Here is a 20042-nt window from a genome sequence, read left to right as displayed (position 1 = left end):
CAGTTTCTAAGGAAAACGGATACGTACTTGGTGTGGTCCTCAGGGTTCCCGTCCTGCTCAGCCGACCTCTAGGGACGTTCTCGAGACACTGGAAGTTTCTGTCATCCTCCAGTCTTGCTGTGCTCAGGTCAGGGGACAATAACCGTGGTTTTCCTCAGGTGTGTCCAGCCTCAGGCATGCACACAGAGCCTCTCCAGCAGCCCTGCCCGCGCGGGCTGCAGCCCATCTGCATGGCTGCGTTCGCGTAAACACACGGGTTCTGGTGTTCCCCTTTGCTGCTGCTGCTGCTCGGTCAGGGAGATCCGTGCGCGCCCAGCCCCGGAATGTGCTCCAGCACCCCTGCGCACAGCGCCAGCCGCGACGCCTGGGGGAGCAGCAGCCTTGCAGCAGCACCCCTGTGCACAGCGCCGGCCGTGACACCCTGGGGAACAGCAGCCTTGCAGCAGCACCCCTGCGCACAGTGCCGGCCGTGACACCCCGGGGAACAGCAGCCTTGCAGCAGCACCCCTGCGCACAGCGCCGGCCGTGACACCCCGGGGAACAGCAGCCTTGCAGCAGCACCCCTGCGCACAGCGCCGGCCGTGACACCCCGGGGAACAGCAGCCTTGCAGCAGCACCCCTGCGCACAGCGCGGCCGCGACGCCCGGGGGAACAGGCGTCCCCCTGTTCTGGTCTTGGCTTCAGTGAGTGGTAATATTCCACCTTCTCCCTTTCGTCTCATCAGAACTGCAAAGTGTTGTTTGCCAAATTCCTGTTTAAAGGAAAGCGTTAATCGCTGGGCTTCACAGTGCCAGTCTTACTAGCTTAATTGGATGAAATCTTCATTTGGTGGCACTGATTCTGAGGGCGGCTTTTAATTAAGAGTTCAGGTAGGGTTTTTAATTGCTTTTCTCCCCGTGTGAGCTCTGGGCACCTCTGCGTTCTGGATGAAATTGGTGGATGCTTTTTCGCAGGTCATAAGTAGAGCGGGATCAGCCCAGCAGTGGGTGCAGCATGGGGGCTGCAGCGGGCGGTGCAGCATGGGGGTGCAGTTGCAGTGTGGGGCTGCAGCGTGGGGGTGCAGTGTGGGGCTGCAGCGGGCGGTGCAGTGTGGGGCTGCAGCGGGCGGTGCAGTGTGGGGCTGCAGCGGGCGGCGCAGCGTGGGGGTGCAGCAGGGACCCCGTGCTGGCCGTGCCCGCGGCTCCGGGAGCAGGGCCTGACGAAACCCAGCCGCCTAATGCATGCAACCTATTAGAACTGTAATTGTGACTAATTGGAATTTGTCTCCTATTAGCTCTGCACTTTCCATGAAAATAAAAAGTAGGATAGAAGTAAAGTAAGGAACAAAACTGCTTTAATGGCCCAAAATGGAGCAATTATTTTTTCTCTTTACTTAAACATGGTTTTCTGCCTTATTAAAAGCGTGTTTGTAGGAATACTCTCGCATTAAAATTCCAGTGCTTGAATCAGCAACCAGAGCCACTGATGCTTTAGCTAATACTGGTTTTCTCCTTAAGCTTTTGCAAACCAGGGAGATTCAGGTCGCGCTGGGGTCACTGAGATCTTGTGCCTCCACCGTGGCAGAGGAGCGAGCCTGCTCTGCCGCGGCACTGGTGATAAATGGCAGAACTAGCCCAGCGGTTCTTATTTATGGCTGCTTCTTTCCATGGAAGATTATTGTGTTTACTCACAGATAGATACGTTTTCATGTAGTTAAATAATAAAAGCATCCTGAGGAACTGCTATCTGTCCAGTGGACATAATTTCAGTCCATAATGAATATCGGTAGTTCCTACACTACTACCACTGTGATCTAAAAAGCCACTAATATTGCAATAAGCAGAAGCCGTAAATTGTTGATTTACAAGAGGTCAGTAAAGGAGCATTGCTTTCCTTGAGCTAATGTAGTTGTATTTAATATTACCATATAAACCAGAATGTTAATTTTCTTTGAGAAATGCGGGGCTCAAATCTGATCCCGCATAAACAGAAATGCCAACATATAATGCAATAAGTGACCTTCCCTCCAAAGGGGCTGGTTCTGCTGGGTAGTGAGGCTGCCTAGACTCACCTTAGAGTGAGAATCCAGCTCTGTTGGGCTGTGCTTTGGGTAAGCGCTGCTCTGTTCCCACTCCCAGCCACTGCAACCTCTTCGGCTGCTCCTGGTTTCCCCCCTTGCTAACTGGAAACGTGTGCGTGTCAGCAGCTGTGCTCCGTGCTCTCACCTGCACCACGAGCACGGGTGACTGAAAATGAGCGTATCCAGGTCTGTGGCTCAGCAATGGCTCTGCTTGTTTGCTTCTTGCCTACACGCTGCCGCAGCTGCAGCTCAGTCCTGCGCCTCGCCCTGCGCTGCCCGCGGGCACCGCTCCCACTGCCACCCCGTACCGTACGGGACATTGTGAGAGCAGTGAGGTCTCTTCTTATGGGTTCAGATGAATGTGTTTGCAGGTTAAATTGTTCTGTCCCTCCGGTCCATGACATGAACAGTAAAAATATGCTTTCCAGCATTTCTGAGCATGTATGATCACGGGGCATTTATTTTCCCTGACAGTTATGAAGAATAATGTTTATTTGGCAGCCAGAAGAAGCCCAACTGATATGGACAAATAAAATAACCTTGCAGTCAAAGGGGAATAATAGAACATCTGTTAACAAATTTTATCATTAATATTCGTGGGAGCCGGGGCTTTGTGGACGCTCTGTTTAGTACCGCTCTGTGTCTTGTGGTCCCAGGGAAATTGGTTTAGCCTATGAAATAATGAAATGGAGGTTGCGGTGGGACATAAAGGGCAGGGCGGGGGGCAGCGGGGCGCGCGAGGCCCTGGGCGCGGAGCCGCTGCTCCCCTGGTCCCCGCTGCACTGCCACTTGTTTTCTCTAACTTGGTCTTGCCGTAGCGTCTGGGTTTTTCTGCATCGTGTATTTAATTTGCTCCTGTGCCACCCCCTTCCCCCAACGAATCCTTTGAATGAGAAAAATTGAGGAGGGAAGGGAGAACAGAATAAAAATGGAGAGTTTTTTCCTCTAGAGGATTTTCAATCAAAATAATTTCAAATTGTGTGGTCGGAATGAATGTCATACTCCTATGTTAAGTACTTGCCTACTTTGCGGGATGTTTCGTACAGATTCTTCACTAAATTATCTTAGCTACTGTTGCTAGGTACCATTGTTTGCTTCATAGCATCAGACAAATAAGAGGGTCAAAGAGAGCAATTTCGTGTTATTATCATCTGAGTTATACTAATAAGGTTTTCATTGTACATCTTAGAAATTTTTCCCCCTTTTTTTCCCTTAGGGAACGTCATTGTCTATGGGGACACAATTGACATTTACACTACAGTAGAAACCCTCTTGTCTCTGGGAATCGACGGCTCCCGCATCCATCTGGTGCAGCCTCCCGTTGGCTCCAGCGTCACCTGCCTGAACAACGCGGCGCTGGAGGGCGCCGTGCAGGACGCCCTGTCCCGCGCCGGCGTCTCGGTGCACCGCAACGGCGTCCTGGCGCGCTGGGGCTGCGGCGGCCACGCAGACCGCATCGCCTGGGCGGCCTTCACCACTGACACTAAACCCTTTCAGCTGCAGTGTTCAGTAAGTGTGCGCTTTCATTGCATCGCCTTCGCTCTGGTTTCTCAGGCAAAGACCAGCAAATCTAGATGTCCCTCACTGGTGTATCTGTTTTCTCATTGTCTCTAGAAGGTTGAACATTCACTTGTTAGTCTAAAGGACTGTTGTTTTTTTAAAATCCAGATAAAACCATTGTTAATGCCCTGACTGATTTGGATTAAGGTGTATTTAAGTCACCTGAGCACAAGTAGCCGTTCAGTGCTGGTGCCAGATGCTCTCAGCTCGGGGAGAGCCCTGTGCCTCGAGCGGTGCTCCCTAGCGCTGGGCTTTCCCGCCCCGGTCCTGGCAGCGTGCAGGCAGTTCCCCGTCGTGCCGCGGTGACACCCTTGCCCGGCGCTCGTGCCCACTGCAGTCTGCGGTGCCGTGCCAGCGGCTTTGTGCCTCCCGCTCTCCTCGTGCAGCTCTCTGGTTTGCCCTGTCCTCGTTCTCTCGGCCGCGGCGCTGCCCTCGCGAGGCCCTTCCCAGCGCGTCGCTTGTGGCGGCAGCGGCCTGATGCCGGCCAGCTCGGGCTCAGCGCCCGGCGGGCCGTGCGTGCCGCTGGCCGTGCGTGCCGCTGGCCGCCCGGGAGGACGGGCGGTGCGGAGCAGCTGCCTGCGCCACGAGCAGCCTGTGCAGGAATCGGCCCTGCAGCAGCTCCGGCCTTTTGGGATTTGAGCCAATATCAACTGGTGATTGGCAGTTCTTGGGGGCTTAATTTGTTGAGTCCTGCGGGATAGAAACAAAGGGAGAAAATCTGGGCTGTCCCCGAGCGGCAGGCTCCCTCCTCCCCTCCCGCGCTGACAGATGGCTCCCAGCCTGCAGGTTGCAGCCGTCCCTCCCTCGGGCGACACCGTCCTGCCTGGCAGCCGGCAGGACGCGGGGCTGTGTGGTCCCCTTGCCCTTGCGGGCAGAGCTTCCCTGGTGTTGCATCTACTAGATGGTTAGAATTCCCTTGACTGCGCAGAGTTCGTCACTTGTTTTACGTACAACCAAGCGCAGAGGCTCCGGCTCCTCTGCTGCCGCATCTCTGCCGTACCAGCGCAGCTGAAGTTTCCTGCTCCCTTTGCTTCCCTCTCCAGCCTTTGTTGCGGCTGGCTCATCCAGCACGTCGGGAGCCGCTGACACCCACCCTTGGTCTGCAGGAAAGCTCTTTGGTGGTGTAATTGGGTGATACCTTTACACGGGTCACAGCCACGTGCTCCCTGAGGCTGACACTAAGGGAAGGACAGATTGCTGCTGCTGGTTTGCCCTGATAGAGTTATGTCTCAGGCTGCTAACTTTTCACCTTTCTCAGCCTGTACGGTAATATTTCTTGGTGGTGGGCAGCAACATCCACCTTGTTGTCTGATCACGTTAAAGGCCGAGGGCGCTGATGAAGGGGAAAGCTCTTTATAAAGGCTCTGGAAGCGTCACAACCTGTATCGTAGCAAGGAGATGGTCAGTCCTCATCTGTACCCTTTGCAGACCGTGGTCTTGTTTGCACCACCTCTCAGCCTCGTCATCCTTACTACTCTTGACCCTCTCAACAATTTGCATTTCCCATCTTTCCATTTCAGGGCCAATCCCTCTGCTGGTAGCCATAGTAACAGAGTTTGTTGGTAAACAGCCACAACAGTCGGGAACATGTCTGTCGTATACAATTATCCTGCTGAAATGCAAAGTGCTTTGTACGTTTCTGTTACTTGGGGTTTCAGTTTGGCCTGAGCGTTTGAAAGAAGAAAATCAACTCCATAAAGGGTCCAAGTCTGTTTCATATGCTCATATTACCAGAGAAAATCTGCACATCCACTCAGGCTATTTGATATAGTTAATATTAGAGTTTAAAAAATAAAACTGGTCTAATAACCAGAAGTAGGTAAGTCTAGATTAGTAGTTCTCCCATCTGCTGTCTTTGTTTTAACGTTAGTAGCTGTATAAACTGGATCAGAAGGATGTATATGCGTATATAAAATCATAATTTATTTCATGTGCTTGTTTTTTAAATAACATTCAGAATGAAGCGTATAGGTTGTGATTTATGAAATTGGCCAGTAACTGACGTATAATAACCAGCGCATGTTCACATCTTTGTTTTAGGCATTTTTTAACTTTGCCTACCGGAGGGTGGATTTTGAAACGTTCAAGGCAATCAGCGACGCTCGCCTTGTGTTTGACGGGAGGCTCGTGATCGATGCCCAGTTCCGCACCAGCGATGCCAGCATCAGGGCTGCCGGGCCCCTGACCAAGTATTCCCGGAGGTACTACGCCGACGAATGGACGCACAGCAACTTCAGCTCCAGGGAGGTCGGCTTGGAGCTGGCTGCGTCCATGCTGGCTCTCTTCCACCCGCCCCGTGCGCCCTGTCCGAGCCCACCAGAGGGGACCGAGGGCCTCATCCCCATGTACAGAGGGTGTAAAATCAAAGGTACGCCAGAGCGGCGGTCTGTTGTACTGCCCGAGCCCGTGTGATTTTTGCTGTGACCGTGTGACACGGCAGGTGTGACGGCAGGAGCGCCTCAGAGCTCCCTGCGCGCTCAGCGCACGGAGGTGAGCGGCGGGAAGCGCTTCCGCTGTCGGGTTTTGCCAATAACGGACCAAGTCACGCTTTCATTTACATCACAGTAAATGTGGAGTGTTTCCCGTGGAACTCTGGGTCTTTACACCAAGGTCAAGATCAGTGAAAGTGTAATCAGAACTTTTCAGTGTGCGGTTACCGCAGCAGTGTGTATAACAGTACCAAAAAAAACGTTTATCATGGGAAGTCCACCAAAACAAACAAGTTCCCGGTTTTCTTTTTAGAGCCATTTAGTAAACAAACAAACAAACAAACAGATATAATGGGAGAAGGGGGGCAAGCAAACCCTTTTTCTTTTTATTTATAACTAATAAATCTCATCTCTTCTTCGGCGGCAGGAGGCATTCTTCCTGGCGGGTATCATTTCGTGCATATTTCCAAACCAGAAATCCCCATCCGCTTGGACCTGGAACTTGCGCTGCATGATCATGTAAGTTGCGTTATTTAACTTTGTTTTCTCTGTTTTGAAAGGTGTTCTTGTTTAGGACAGCACAGGTACGTGCATAACTACCGTGCATCTTAAAAACATAGCTCGAGTGACCAAGGGAGTAAGTATGTATTTAGAGACCTTCTGGAGCTGAGACTTACCAATAAACTCTGGAATAGAACAAACCACATAAAAAACAAATCTCAGGGACTATTTGAAATTTTTTAGTTTATTTTAATGTAAATTCACTGTCATATTGCAGATGTGGAATACATACAGATAAGATTATCCTGTTAACTTCTGTACTGCCATTCCCAGTTCCTTTGCCATGAAATCAGCTGCAGCTGAAGGGGTTTTGGTCCTTGAAGGCAGAAGCACTGGCCCAGCCCTGCGCCCCTGTCACTGTCGCGGCACTTTGGGTTCAGCTGGCTCCCGGCGGGTCGCCGCAGCTCCTGACCCTCGTTTCCCGGAGCGACTGGCTCAGCGCCGCAGCCGTTCGGCCGCCGGTGCCAGCGCAGCCCGGGAGCGCGTCGTGCTGGCTCTCCTCGGCGCTCTTTCAGAACGGCCTGCTTTCGGCTTGCTTCTGGGGAGGCACGGCTCGTTTTCTCGGTCCCGTGCGCCGTGCTGCTGTTCCTGGCACACGTTGGTGACACACAACACCAGGGCAGTGCTGGTATTTGCCGTCAGATTTGCATGAGAACAAACCCAGTCGGCTGAGCTGGGCTGCGGCGTAGAAATCAGGTACAGCCGCTGGACAAGCATGGATCGCATAACTAATCGCATCTCTCTGATGGTCCTTTCCATGCTCTGTGGTATGTGACTTTCTCAAAAGATGCCTGATTTCTGTAAAGAGGATGTAGGATAGTATTAGCTGGATTCCACTGAAAATGGCTTTCAGCCTTAGCGCTCAACCCCTTTCCTCCATGCAATAAGGTGTTATAAATGCATATAAATGATAAAACTTTGCAGCCTGTCAGTGGTATCCAGCTGGTTTCTGGACCAGGAGGAGGAGAGTATTTTGTGGTAAGGATGCTGTGCAGTTCAGTGCTAGAAAGCGCCAGTGCTGCAGCTGGGAGCGCGTCCAGGAGCAGGGCAGAGCGGCTGCGCAGGAGCGCGGCCCGCGGTGCAGACGTGTGGTGCTTCTCCTGCTGGAGAACCGGACTCGTGAAACACGAAAGGACTAGATCTGTGTGTTTTACAGCCGGGCAGGACCATCCGCCTGGGCAAGCTCCTGGTCCATGCAGATTAGACCTTCTTCCTCAGGAACTGCTGCATCAAGCCCATTCTTGCAGTTGATGTAAAGAGTGGACAGCAATGGTCCATGGAGATAAACTGTTTTTAAAAGGGGTCGAGCTCTGGGAGCAGGAATCAAAGCCCAGCTCGCCTCGTTTGCCAGCTCTGCAGGTCCAGATGAGCCGTCCAGAGCAGCACGTACTGGGCGGCAGCAAGGACTGTTGGAGAGAGGGAAATTGGTTCTGCCACTCCAGATTGCTAGAATTGCTAGAGAATTCTTTTGCTGCAGCTTTGATTACCTGCTGTCTGAAAAGGGAACATCTTCAAAGCCACTCCAGAAACTTCATGTAAATCCTGAAAGAATTTCCTAAGAGAAAAGTAAGAGAAGGTAGTGAAATGTATTAGCTGGGAGATATGTATGTAACAAAGGTTACTGTAGCCTAGCAACAGGTTTTAGAAATATATAAAACTGTTTTAAAGCTGTACTCATGCTCCAGCTTTAAGCTGTTGGATCATCCCACTGCAATGTGAGGTTTGAAACAAATTTTTACACTTTTGTCTTTTGACCGGGTGAACTAGCTGCATCTAAACGCTAAAGTTCACCCAGGTGTGAACCACACACCAGGGCTTTGTGTCCAAACCGTACCGGCTGCCTTGTTGTATAAACTGTGTGAGCAGGAACGGTGTTGGTTGCTAAAGGGAGGCGGGTGGGTGTGCAGAGGTGGCCGGCGTGGGGCAGGACAGCCAGCGGGTCTGCGCTGTGCCGGGGCGGGCGCTCGCTCGTCTCCAGCGCCGTCCTGACGGTGTCTGTTCCAGGGCACAGAGATGGTCACCGGGGAGGCAGGACGCGGGAATTACTTCAGGATGCACGTCAACAAGTACGGCGTGGTGGACAGCATCACCTGCTTCTCAGCGCAGCCCGTGCCGGTCTCCAACTACACCTGCCTGTACGGACAGCACGAGCGTCTTCTGAATGATCTTCATTATCGCTGGAGTGAAGGGCAGATTACAGATTTCTACAGGTAGGAGAAACTCAGCATTGTGCATAAAATCTCCATTCTGACAGAATTTGAGTTTTATTTTATTACGGTTTGTCTTCTGGCTGGTTTTCCATAGAGCAAAAGATAGATTTTTTTAAAAAATATTTTCTCCTATTTTGTGAAATCATCACTGGTAATGCAGGCCCTGAGACCTTCCGGAAACAACTGTGTGTCTTAGATTTATTTAAAGAAGGAACAGCCATTTACTTGCCCATCTTTCATCTGAGAGAGCGTTTTGGTATCTTTATAAGTTTTGCTTAGATTATTCAGTAGGCTTAACTCATTAAGCTGGACCTGAACAATCCTTTTTTACTGAAGGTTAATATTCAGAAGTCACTTTGCAAAGTCAGTGTTTTTGTCACTTTGAATCAAATTTTTAAGAGAAAGGTTTCTAGGGAGATTTTTAGATCATTCATGATTTAAATCAATCCTGGGGACTGATTTTGACGTCTGGAAAATGTTGGTGTTGTTTGACAAGAGAGGAATGGCGCAGCAGCCGTCGAGTTCGCATTAACAGTAAAGTGTCGATAAGCAGAACCGAAGGAGGGTGGCACAGTTGTGTGAGCGACGAGATGAGCTGAGACAGCAGGTAACTCGCTCTCCTTGTCGCAGCTGATGCTGATCGGCTAATACACTTGGAGCACTGGAGGAAACCCAATATTCGGTTGTGGCAAGGTGTCATCAGTCCTTTTCATGGTGTCACAATATGCAAGCGCAGCTGTGACCTGATCTTTTCTATGAACCACATACGTTGCCAGACACACCTTTGTTGCTTGCCCAGATGTGGTTACAGTGGCAGTTGCACAGACCAACAAGTTTCGCACCAGTATCAACATCTGGCAGAATAAAGCCCCGGCTTTGGGGTTTGTGCCTGCGGCAGCGTTTCCCTGCCCTCACAAAAGCAGCGCTTGTTCCTTCCTGCCGCCCGCGGGCCTCGGCGCCGCTGCTGACGGCGACACGCACGGTTTGATGAGACGTTGACTTTCTGAACGGGCAGCTCATTTCTTCAGCAGAGAAATTAGGAACCCATTGGCCTTCCTTGCTCTTGTGATCATGATGGGATCCCCGTGCAGCGCACGAGCTGACCGCAGGGTCATGGGTAAGATCAAGCTCTAACCATCCACAGTCAGAGGGATGAGTCGGGTTGCGCTGCAGGAGTCAGAGGTGCAGCTCTGCCTGTGAGCAGCGCGTGTGCCGCTTGGGCTGCACGGGTCCTCATCGCTTCTCTTGAGCTCTTCTTAATTAGTGATGACAAACTCATTTTAGACTTGTCTTTTACAGCCTTTAGATGTGCATGTTGTTTGGGATCTTTTGCATCATTATTTTATGTCACCTCTCGTTAGCCCGTGGCAAAATTCCTGAATTACAGTTGCCAGGTTTTTCTCATCTGGTTATTTTATTGCCTCTGGTCCTGTCTTTAATGTTTTTTACACCTTCCCTTTAGATGGGTTTGTTCCTTCGTGCTGTTCGGTCATTTGAATGCAATCACAAATGTTGCTGCGTAGCAGTTAACATCTGCTGTTCTTTAATCCTTGCTCACTTGCTTCTGCGGGTGCTTGCACGTGCACACACGTCTCTGCTCACACCAGTCCCGGCGTTTCCGTCACCAGTGTCCGTACCATGAGGACAGGCAGCGCGGGAAACGCCTGTGCAGCAGCCTGGGGAGAGAACAGACAGCGAGGGACCCCGGCCTGGGGTCTGTATGGAAAGGAGGGGACAGCGAGGGGACCCCGGCCTGGGTCTGTATGGAAAGGAGGGGACAGCGAGGGGACCCCAGCCTGGGGTCTGTATGGAAAGGAGGGAACAGCGAGGGACCCCGGCCTGGGTCTGTATGGAAAGGAGGGGACAGCGAGGGGACCCTGGCCTGGGGTCTGTATGGAAAGGAGGGGACAGCGAGGGGACCCCGGCCTGGGGTCTGTATGGAAAGGAGGGGACAGCGAGGGACCCCGGCCTGGGTCTGTATGGAAAGGAGGGGACAGCGAGGGGACCCCGGCCTGGGGTCTGTATGGAAAGGAGGGGACAGCGAGGGGACCCCAGCCTGGGGTGTGCACGGAGCAGCCCCAGCACAAAGAAAGGGGCACGGGAACCTGCTGCTTCAGGAGGAGGTGATAGGAAAATGCTGGCTACATGATGAAGTCTCATAATAGGAAATATATATGTACAATACATGTACATCCACATAATAGAGTGTTATATGCAAGGTACGTACATATACGTACAATAGACAGTGGAGAACCTAGCCATGAGAACCATTAGAAAACCATTCAACTGAACAATGTTTGAGCATCTCCTGAGATGAAGATTGTCTTCAGGCTTTTATGCTGACGAGAAGTGGTGTCTGATCTTCTTTTGGCAAGGAGACTGAAAATGCATTTGTTGATTTCCATGTGTGTGATAAAAAGAAGAAAAACTGTTTTGAGGGAGTTCACGTGCTCTATAATGATCTCGCATAACCGTGTGAATGCAAACCTGACATTGCGGCTGAAAACAATCCCTTTAGACCAGTGCGGATTACACTTCCATCCCCTTCAGTGTCTTGTTGCCAGATGTGAAGTGCCTGTAGAAAACGTCGTGGTTTGTTTGCTGAGCTGCTAAAGTTGCTGGTTCGAAAGGCTCCTTGCCCTGCTCCGTCCCTCAGCCCCTGTTTTGGGGAGGGTCTTCCTGCAAGGCAACACAGTACAGCGTTTTAATCTCTTGCTCTGCATTTAGGTTTCCCAGCATGGCATCTAGTTCCAGGAATGGACACAGCAGAACAGCTGTCACCTGGGAGCTAATTTATTTCTGTGTAGCATGCAAATTATCTTTTAAATAATTAGAGACTGCACCTAGCAATGAATTTCCTCGCTGATTTGCGTTCGGTATAAGGGCTGAAAGTTAACCCCATGGTTCCGGATGTCCTGACCATAGTGTGCCGGTGCCGTTTTCAAATTAGCATGAACAACAGGCCCCCAGGACTGAGCTAACTCAAAGCAGCGACCCGTTCCGGTCGCGTGCGTGGCGCCGCGGCCAGGGCCAGCAGTGGCATAAAAGACATTTCCTTTCCTCGAGAGAACAGTTCCGTTGATTCGGCATGAGTACAACGGAATTAAAAGCTGCAGGATTTGACTCGCAACCAAGTGAAAGGCTGAAATGGCCCCTCCGGCGTCCTCGTCCCGCTGCGGCGCCTGCACGTGGTGGTGGCACGTGGCACCTGCCCCCGCGCGGTCACCGCGTCCCCAGCGCCCGCCGTCCCTGCGTGTCCTCAGCCCCCGGGTTTGCAGTGTCGGGGCAGGAACAGCCACCGCAGCCAAGCCGAGGATTTTGTGTACACGCCTTTTATGTCACCTGGAAATTTAACAGGTTTGGAATCCAATACACAAAGGAGCTTCTGCAGTTTTTATTCATTTCCCGTAAGGTTGCGTCTCAGAAAGGCTCAGCTGGAACTTGAGCACCCAAGGGTGAGTCTTCCCAAGAGGGCAGACTTCTGAGCGCAGAGAAAGCCAGTTCCAGTGGGTTTCATCCCAGGTGTCCCCTGTGCTCCACTCCTTCCTTCCCCTGCAGCTCCCGGGGCTCACCTGAGAGCCTTCACATTGTTTCCAGTGCCGCAGCAGCAGATGAAAGGCTGGGGCGAGGAGAGAGCTCCGCTGGATTTGTTTGTTTTGCCGGCGGTGAGCGCTCCGCAGCTCCACAAAGGAGGAACGCGGCCAGCAGCGACGCCCTTTGTGCCGCCCGAGACGCAGGCAGCGCGGGGCAGTTGCCAAGTTATGGAACGTGTCTGCAGAGCGGAGGAATCTCCCTCTGCTGCACCTTCCCTGCAAAACACATCATTAGAGGCGGCTGCCGATACTTGGCAACCAAATGGATGCTCGGTGGCATCGCGCCTTCAATACGAGCTAGAAGTGCTTTGTGTAGGCTGCCGAGGGCTCTGGGGGAAGCCAGACCTGCTTAGGCAATGCAAAAATCTGACCCGCTCGTTCCTAGAATACTGGAGAAGCTTATTGATCAAATGAGGTGTGAGTGGCTTTTACTTGGGATTTTGTAATGCGTTTTAATTAACTCGTTCTGAGTCACGACCCACAGAAGATGCTGGCCGGGTGACAGTGCTGTGGCAGTGACACTGGCAGTGCAGCAGAGGAGCATGGCTGTTGGTGACAGTGACACTGGCAGTGCGGTAGAGGAGCACGGCTGTTGGTAACAGTGACACTGGCAGTGCAGCAGAGGGGCATGGCTGTTGGTGACAGCGACACAGTGCGGCAGAGGAGCACAGCTGTTGGTGACAGTGACACTGGCAGTGTGGCAGAGGGGCATGGCTGTTGGTGACAGTGACACAGTGTGGCAGAGGAGCACGGCTGTTGGTGACAGTGACACAGTGCGGCAGAGGAGTACCGCTGTTGGTGACAGTGACACTGACAGTGCAGCAGAGGGGCATGGCTGTTGGTGACAGCGACACAGTGTGGCAGAGGAGCACGGCTGTTGGTGACAGCGACACAGTGCGGCAGAGGGGCACGGCTGTTGGTGACAGTGACACAGTGCGGCAGGGGGCAGTGCTGTTGGTGGCAGTGACACAGTGTGGCAGAGGGGCACGGCTGTTGGTGACAGTGACACAGTGCGGCAGGGGGCAGCGCTGTTGGTGACAGTGACACAGCGTGGCAGAGGAGCACCGCTGTTGGTGACAGTGACACAGTGCGGCAGAGGGGCAGCGCTGTTGTTGACAGTGACACAGTGTGGCAGAGGGGCACGGCTGTTGGTGACAGTGCAGCAGCGTTGCGGACACAGGCACAGCTTGGGCTAACGATGGCTGGGTGTCCTGTCAGAGGCAACACCGTGCCCATTAGTTTCTGAAGGGCACCCTCTGAACGTGTTGCACAACCGTCCCCTTGTCGCGTTTCTTCTGGCCTCCGGTCCCCGCTTGACTCTCGGTGTACAGCCGGAGTTGGTAGATGCTGCATGTTAAGCACTTGTGGCATGTAACAATTTGTAAAGCATGCTGGAAGACTAACGCACCGTGTGGCAATTAAGGTGGCTGGAGTAACACGTCCCACAGAATACTAAGTGCTCTATTCATCTTGTGGTTATATTTAGTTCTTACCAGAACTGTGCTTTCAGTCACCGCGCCTCCTGCGCCCCGGTCAGCACCACGGAGCCAGCGGCGCGGACACGCTGGCCCTGCCCTCCTGGCCGCATCTCTGAGCGGCGTCGCGGGGTCAGTCCCGTGCAGGACTGCGAGGAGGCGGCCAGCGGGGCAGCCTGGGCGCCACGCTCGTCCAGAGCAGGGGGAGCTTGCCACCGTCCGGCGCGCGGTGCCAAAGGCATTTGCAGCAAGATGCAGGCGCACCGAGTGCTGCGCCCCCCTGCAGGGCCGGGGCTCACCTGTCCCCAGGCTCACGCGGTCCGTCTGGAAGGGGCACAGATGCTCTGCAGCAGGAGGCCGCCCGTGTCCGCTCCCAAATTCCACCCAGGAGCTGTAAAAGTGGACAATATCAGTGGATGTCTCTGCAGCTGTTCTCCTCAAACCCTGTCATTTATGCTCACATTACAATCTTGGTAATAGCTGCACAAGCTAAATGCTCAAAAATATTTTGAGCTGTATGAACAATATTTACTTATTTTAAAGTAACCATTTATTCTCCTCTACTTCAGTGCAACTCACACGTCATAGTACTGTTCGCATTAGGCTAAAAGTGCTTTATTAATCACTGTTGTATAATGGGAGTTTAAGCAGAAACATCACACTGGACTTCTTATAGACACAACTCTAATAAATCTCACAACCTAACAAACACATTAGGAAAAAGAACATTTGCTGCTTTTCAGTATTATTTTTACAAGGACTAGGTAAAGATATGTTTATTATTTATACTCTGGATAACTAGCTATTATTTAAACATGAAGTGCCTGCTACATAGAAAGGCTGTTTTAAAACCAGACTTTGGAAGACGAGGAGTGGTTGTTCATTAGGAGGAGCAGCAGAATGCCCTGCTGGCTGGCGTCTGCCGGTCCTGTGCCCTTAGCACACCGGGGTCGGTGAAGGGATTCCACCTCGGGCTCTTGTTCATCCGTCAGACGGTGAGACGTGTTTTCTGCAGGGATGGAAAAGAGCAGAAAGGAAATGTGGCAGGTAGTGAGCATGGCTGAGAGGGACTAATGCAGCTCAGTACACTTTACAGCCTAATTAGAGGAAAATCTGTGTGCTTTTTATGAAGAGGGAGACAGGACAAAGCAAGAGGAACATGTGAAGGGATATCAAAGCACCAACAGCTTTTTTCCTCCCGGAATTAACTGGTAAAGCTGTACTTACGCAGCAAATCAATCTCAGTGGCAGAGCTCTTTAGGTGGCTTTGGGTTTCTATATATTAATGCAGCTTTTAAGGAGCAGCTAAGTTGCTAATGAAGAGCTACGTTACTAAGAAACCCCACGTCCAAATGGGTAAGCGGAGGATAGTCAGGGGAATCTTACCACATTAATTTGCAGTTGAACCTTGCTGATTCACATTAATAATTATGCAAACCATTATGAATGATTGAACTCTGAATTCATAAACAAGTAATTGCAGAAAAGCAATCATACCAGTGCACACAGCCTACTTGTTGATTTTGTGAGTCAGATTTAATTTCCTTTTAATTGTTTTTTATAATACGTTAGGTGTGAAATAGCACTGTGTGAAAAATAGAACACAGGAGAAGCCTTGCTGCAGGGCCAGCGTGACTGCCCGTGAACAGAGCGGGCGGCGCTGTCCGCATAGGAAATGCAGAGGCAGAGCTTAGGAAGTTTAAAGAGCACCTCAGTGAGAGTCAGCGACACCAGCTGCTCCCGTCCAGGGGTGTAGAAAACGTGACCACAGGCCAGAGCTGCAGCAACGCGGGAGAGGAGAGCACATCTGTGTGTGTGTGTGTGCAGGAGAGGAGAGCACATCTGTGTGGGTGTGTGTGCAGGAGAGGAGAGCACATCTGTGTGTGTGTGTGTGTGTGTGCAGGAGAGGAGAGCACATCTGTGTGTGTGTGTGTGTGCGGGAGAGGAGAGCACATCTGTGTGTGTGTGTGTGTGCAGGAGAGGAGAGCACATCTGTGTGTGTGTGTGTGCAGGAGAGGAGAGCACATCTGTGTGTGTGTGTGTGTGCAGGAGAGGAGAGCACATCTGTGTGTGTGTGTGTGTGTGCAGGAGAGGAGAGCACATCTGTGTGTGTGTGCGGGAGAGGAGAGCACATCTGTGTGTGTGTGTGTGCGGGAGAGGAGAGCAGATCTATGTGTGTGTGTGTGTGTGTGCGGGAGAGGAGAGCACATCTGTGTGTGTGTGCGGGAGAGGAGAGCACATCTGTGTGTGTGTGTGTGTGCGGGAGAGGAGAGCACATCTGTGTGTGTGCGGGAGAGGAGAGCACATCTGTGTGTGTGTATGTGTGTGTGCGGGAGAGGAGAGCACATCTGTGTGTGTGTGTGTGTGTGTGCGGGAGAGGAGAGCACATCTGTGTGTGTGTGTGTGCAGGAGAGGAGAGCACATCTGTGTGTGTGTGTGTGCAGGAGAGGAGAGCACATCTGTGTGTGTGTGTGTGCAGGAGAGGAGAGCACATCTGTGTGTGTGTGCGGGAGAGGAGAGCACATCTGTGTGTGTGTGTGTGTGCGGGAGAGGAGAGCACATCTGTGTGTGTGTGTGTGTGTGTGTGCGGGAGAGGAGAGCACATCTGTGTGTGTGTATGTGTGTGTGCGGGAGAGGAGAGCACATCTGTGTGTGTGTGTGTGTGTGTGTGTGCGGGAGAGGAGAGCACATCTGTGTGTGTGTGTGTGTGTGTGCAGGAGAGGAGAGCACATCTGTGTGTGTGTGTGTGTGTGTGTGCAGGAGAGGAGAGCACATCTGTGTGTGTGTGTGTGTGCGGGAGAGGAGAGCACATCTGTGTGTGTGTGTGTGTGCAGGAGAGGAGAGCACATCTGTGTGTGTGTGTGTGCAGGAGAGGAGAGCACATCTGTGTGTGTGTGCGGGAGAGGAGAGCACATCTGTGTGTGTGTGTGTGTGTGCGGGAGAGGAGAGCACATCTGTGTGTGTGTGTGTGCGTGTGTGTGCGGGAGAGGAGAGCACATCTGTGTGTGTGTGTGGGAGAGGAGAGCACATCTGTGTGTGTGTGTGTGCGGGAGAGGAGAGCACATCTGTGTGTGTGTGTGTGTGCAGGAGAGGAGAGCACATCTGTGTGTGTGTGTGCAGGAGAGGAGAGCACATCTGTATGTGTGTGTGTGTGCGGGAGAGGAGAGCACATCTGTGTGTGTGTGCAGGAGAGGAGAGCACATCTGTGTGTGTGTGTGTGTGCAGGAGAGGAGAGCACATCTGTGTGTGTGTGTGTGCAGGGGAGGAGAGCACATCTGTGTGTGTGTGTGTGCAGGAGAGGAGAGCACATCTGTGTGTGTGTGTGTGTGTGCAGGAGAGGAGAGCACATCTGTGTGTGTGTGTGTGCAGGAGAGGAGAGCACATCTGTGTGTGTGTGTGTGCAGGAGAGGAGAGCACATCTGTGTGTGTGTGTGTGCAGGAGAGGAGAGCACATCTGTGTGTGTGTGTGCAGGAGAGGAGAGCACATCTGTGTGTGTGTGTGTGTGTGTGCAGGAGAGGAGAGCACATCTGTGTGTGTGTGTGTGTGTGTGCAGGAGAGGAGAGCACATCTGTGTGTGTGTGTGTGTGCAGGGGAGGAGAGCACATCTGTGTGTGTGTGTGTGCAGGAGAGGAGAGCACATCTGTGTGTGTGTGTGTGCAGGAGAGGAGAGCACATCTGTGTGTGTGTGCAGGGGAGGAGAGCACATCTCTGTGTGTGTGTGTGTGCAGGGGAGGAGAGCACATCTGTGTGTGTGTGTGTGTGTGCGGGAGAGGAGAGCACATCTGTGTGTGTGTGTGTGTGCAGGAGAGGAGAGCACATCTGTGTGTGTTTGTGTGTGTGTGTGTGCAGGAGAGGAGAGCACATCTGTGTGTGTGTGTGTGTGTGCAGGAGAGGAGAGCACATCTGTGTGTGTGTGTGTGTGCGGGAGAGGAGAGCACATCTGTGTGTGTGTGTGTGTGCAGGAGAGGAGAGCACATCTGTGTGTGTGTGTGTGCAGGAGAGGAGAGCACATCTGTGTGTGTGTGTGTGTGCAGGAGAGGAGAGCACATCTGTGTGTGTGTGTGTGTGTGCAGGAGAGGAGAGCACATCTGTGTGTGTGTGCGGGAGAGGAGAGCACATCTGTGTGTGTGTGTGTGCGGGAGAGGAGAGCAGATCTATGTGTGTGTGTGTGTGTGTGCGGGAGAGGAGAGCACATCTGTGTGTGTGTGCGGGAGAGGAGAGCACATCTGTGTGTGTGTGTGTGTGCGGGAGAGGAGAGCACATCTGTGTGTGTGCGGGAGAGGAGAGCACATCTGTGTGTGTGTATGTGTGTGTGCGGGAGAGGAGAGCACATCTGTGTGTGTGTGTGTGTGTGTGCGGGAGAGGAGAGCACATCTGTGTGTGTGTGTGTGCAGGAGAGGAGAGCACATCTGTGTGTGTGTGTGTGCAGGAGAGGAGAGCACATCTGTGTGTGTGTGTGTGCAGGAGAGGAGAGCACATCTGTGTGTGTGTGCGGGAGAGGAGAGCACATCTGTGTGTGTGTGTGTGTGCGGGAGAGGAGAGCACATCTGTGTGTGTGTGTGTGTGTGTGTGCGGGAGAGGAGAGCACATCTGTGTGTGTGTATGTGTGTGTGCGGGAGAGGAGAGCACATCTGTGTGTGTGTGTGTGTGTGTGTGTGCGGGAGAGGAGAGCACATCTGTGTGTGTGTGTGTGTGTGTGCAGGAGAGGAGAGCACATCTGTGTGTGTGTGTGTGTGTGTGTGCAGGAGAGGAGAGCACATCTGTGTGTGTGTGTGCGGGAGAGGAGAGCACATCTGTGTGTGTGTGTGTGTGCAGGAGAGGAGAGCACATCTGTGTGTGTGTGTGTGCAGGAGAGGAGAGCACATCTGTGTGTGTGTGCGGGAGAGGAGAGCACATCTGTGTGTGTGTGTGTGTGTGCGGGAGAGGAGAGCACATCTGTGTGTGTGTGTGTGCGTGTGTGTGCGGGAGAGGAGAGCACATCTGTGTGTGTGTGTGTGCGGGAGAGGAGAGCACATCTGTGTGTGTGTGTGTGTGCAGGAGAGGAGAGCACATCTGTGTGTGTGTGTGCAGGAGAGGAGAGCACATCTGTATGTGTGTGTGTGCAGGGGAGGAGAGCACATCTGTGTGTGTGTGTGTGCAGGAGAGGAGAGCACATCTGTGTGTGTGTGTGTGTGCAGGAGAGGAGAGCACATCTGTGTGTGTGTGTGTGCAGGGGAGGAGAGCACATCTGTGTGTGTGTGTGTGCAGGAGAGGAGAGCACATCTGTGTGTGTGTGTGTGTGTGCAGGAGAGGAGAGCACATCTGTGTGTGTGTGTGCAGGAGAGGAGAGCACATCTGTGTGTGTGTGTGTGCAGGAGAGGAGAGCACATCTGTGTGTGTGTGTGTGCAGGAGAGGAGAGCACATCTGTGTGTGTGTGTGCAGGAGAGGAGAGCACATCTGTGTGTGTGTGTGTGCAGGAGAGGAGAGCACATCTGTGTGTGTGTGTGTGTGTGTGCAGGAGAGGAGAGCACATCTGTGTGTGTGTGTGTGTGTGTGCAGGAGAGGAGAGCACATCTGTGTGTGTGTGTGTGTGCAGGGGAGGAGAGCACATCTGTGTGTGTGTGTGTGCAGGAGAGGAGAGCACATCTGTGTGTGTGTGTGTGCAGGAGAGGAGAGCACATCTGTGTGTGTGTGCAGGGGAGGAGAGCACATCTCTGTGTGTGTGTGTGTGCAGGGGAGGAGAGCACATCTGTGTGTGTGTGTGTGTGTGCGGGAGAGGAGAGCACATCTGTGTGTGTGTGTGTGTGCAGGAGAGGAGAGCACATCTGTGTGTGTTTGTGTGTGTGTGTGTGCAGGAGAGGAGAGCACATCTGTGTGTGTGTGTGTGTGCAGGAGAGGAGAGCACATCTGTGTGTGTGTGTGTGTGTGCAGGAGAGGAGAGCACATCTGTGTGTGTGTGTGCAGGAGAGGAGAGCACATCTGTGTGTGTGTGTGTGCAGGAGAGGAGAGCACATCTGTGTGTGTGTGTGTGCAGGAGAGGAGAGCACATCTGTGTGTGTGTGTGCAGGAGAGGAGAGCACATCTGTGTGTGTGTGTGTGCAGGAGAGGAGAGCACATCTGTGTGTGTGTGTGTGTGTGTGCAGGAGAGGAGAGCACATCTGTGTGTGTGTGTGT

General features: G+C 52.5%; 1 protein-coding gene across 1 annotated transcript in view; it reads left to right on the top strand.

The window, feature by feature from the left end:
* Positions 1–20042, top strand: part of CFAP61 (cilia and flagella associated protein 61) — a gene marked incomplete at both ends in the record, with an annotated part of 78673 nt that overhangs the window by 51240 nt on the left and 7391 nt on the right. The window contains 4 exons of the mRNA XM_080341521.1: positions 3276–3568; positions 5660–5987; positions 6476–6567; positions 8614–8819. Coding sequence (XP_080197647.1) covers positions 3276–3568; positions 5660–5987; positions 6476–6567; positions 8614–8819 — 919 coding nt within the window. The remainder of the gene's footprint in view (positions 1–3275; positions 3569–5659; positions 5988–6475; positions 6568–8613; positions 8820–20042) is intronic.

This window comes from Nesoenas mayeri (genome assembly GCF_963082525.1).
Source record: "Nesoenas mayeri genome assembly, chromosome: 3".
Taxonomy (NCBI): Eukaryota; Metazoa; Chordata; class Aves; order Columbiformes; family Columbidae; genus Nesoenas; species Nesoenas mayeri.
Note: the sequence above shows the minus strand (reverse complement) of the source record. Positions and strands in the feature narration are given on the sequence as shown.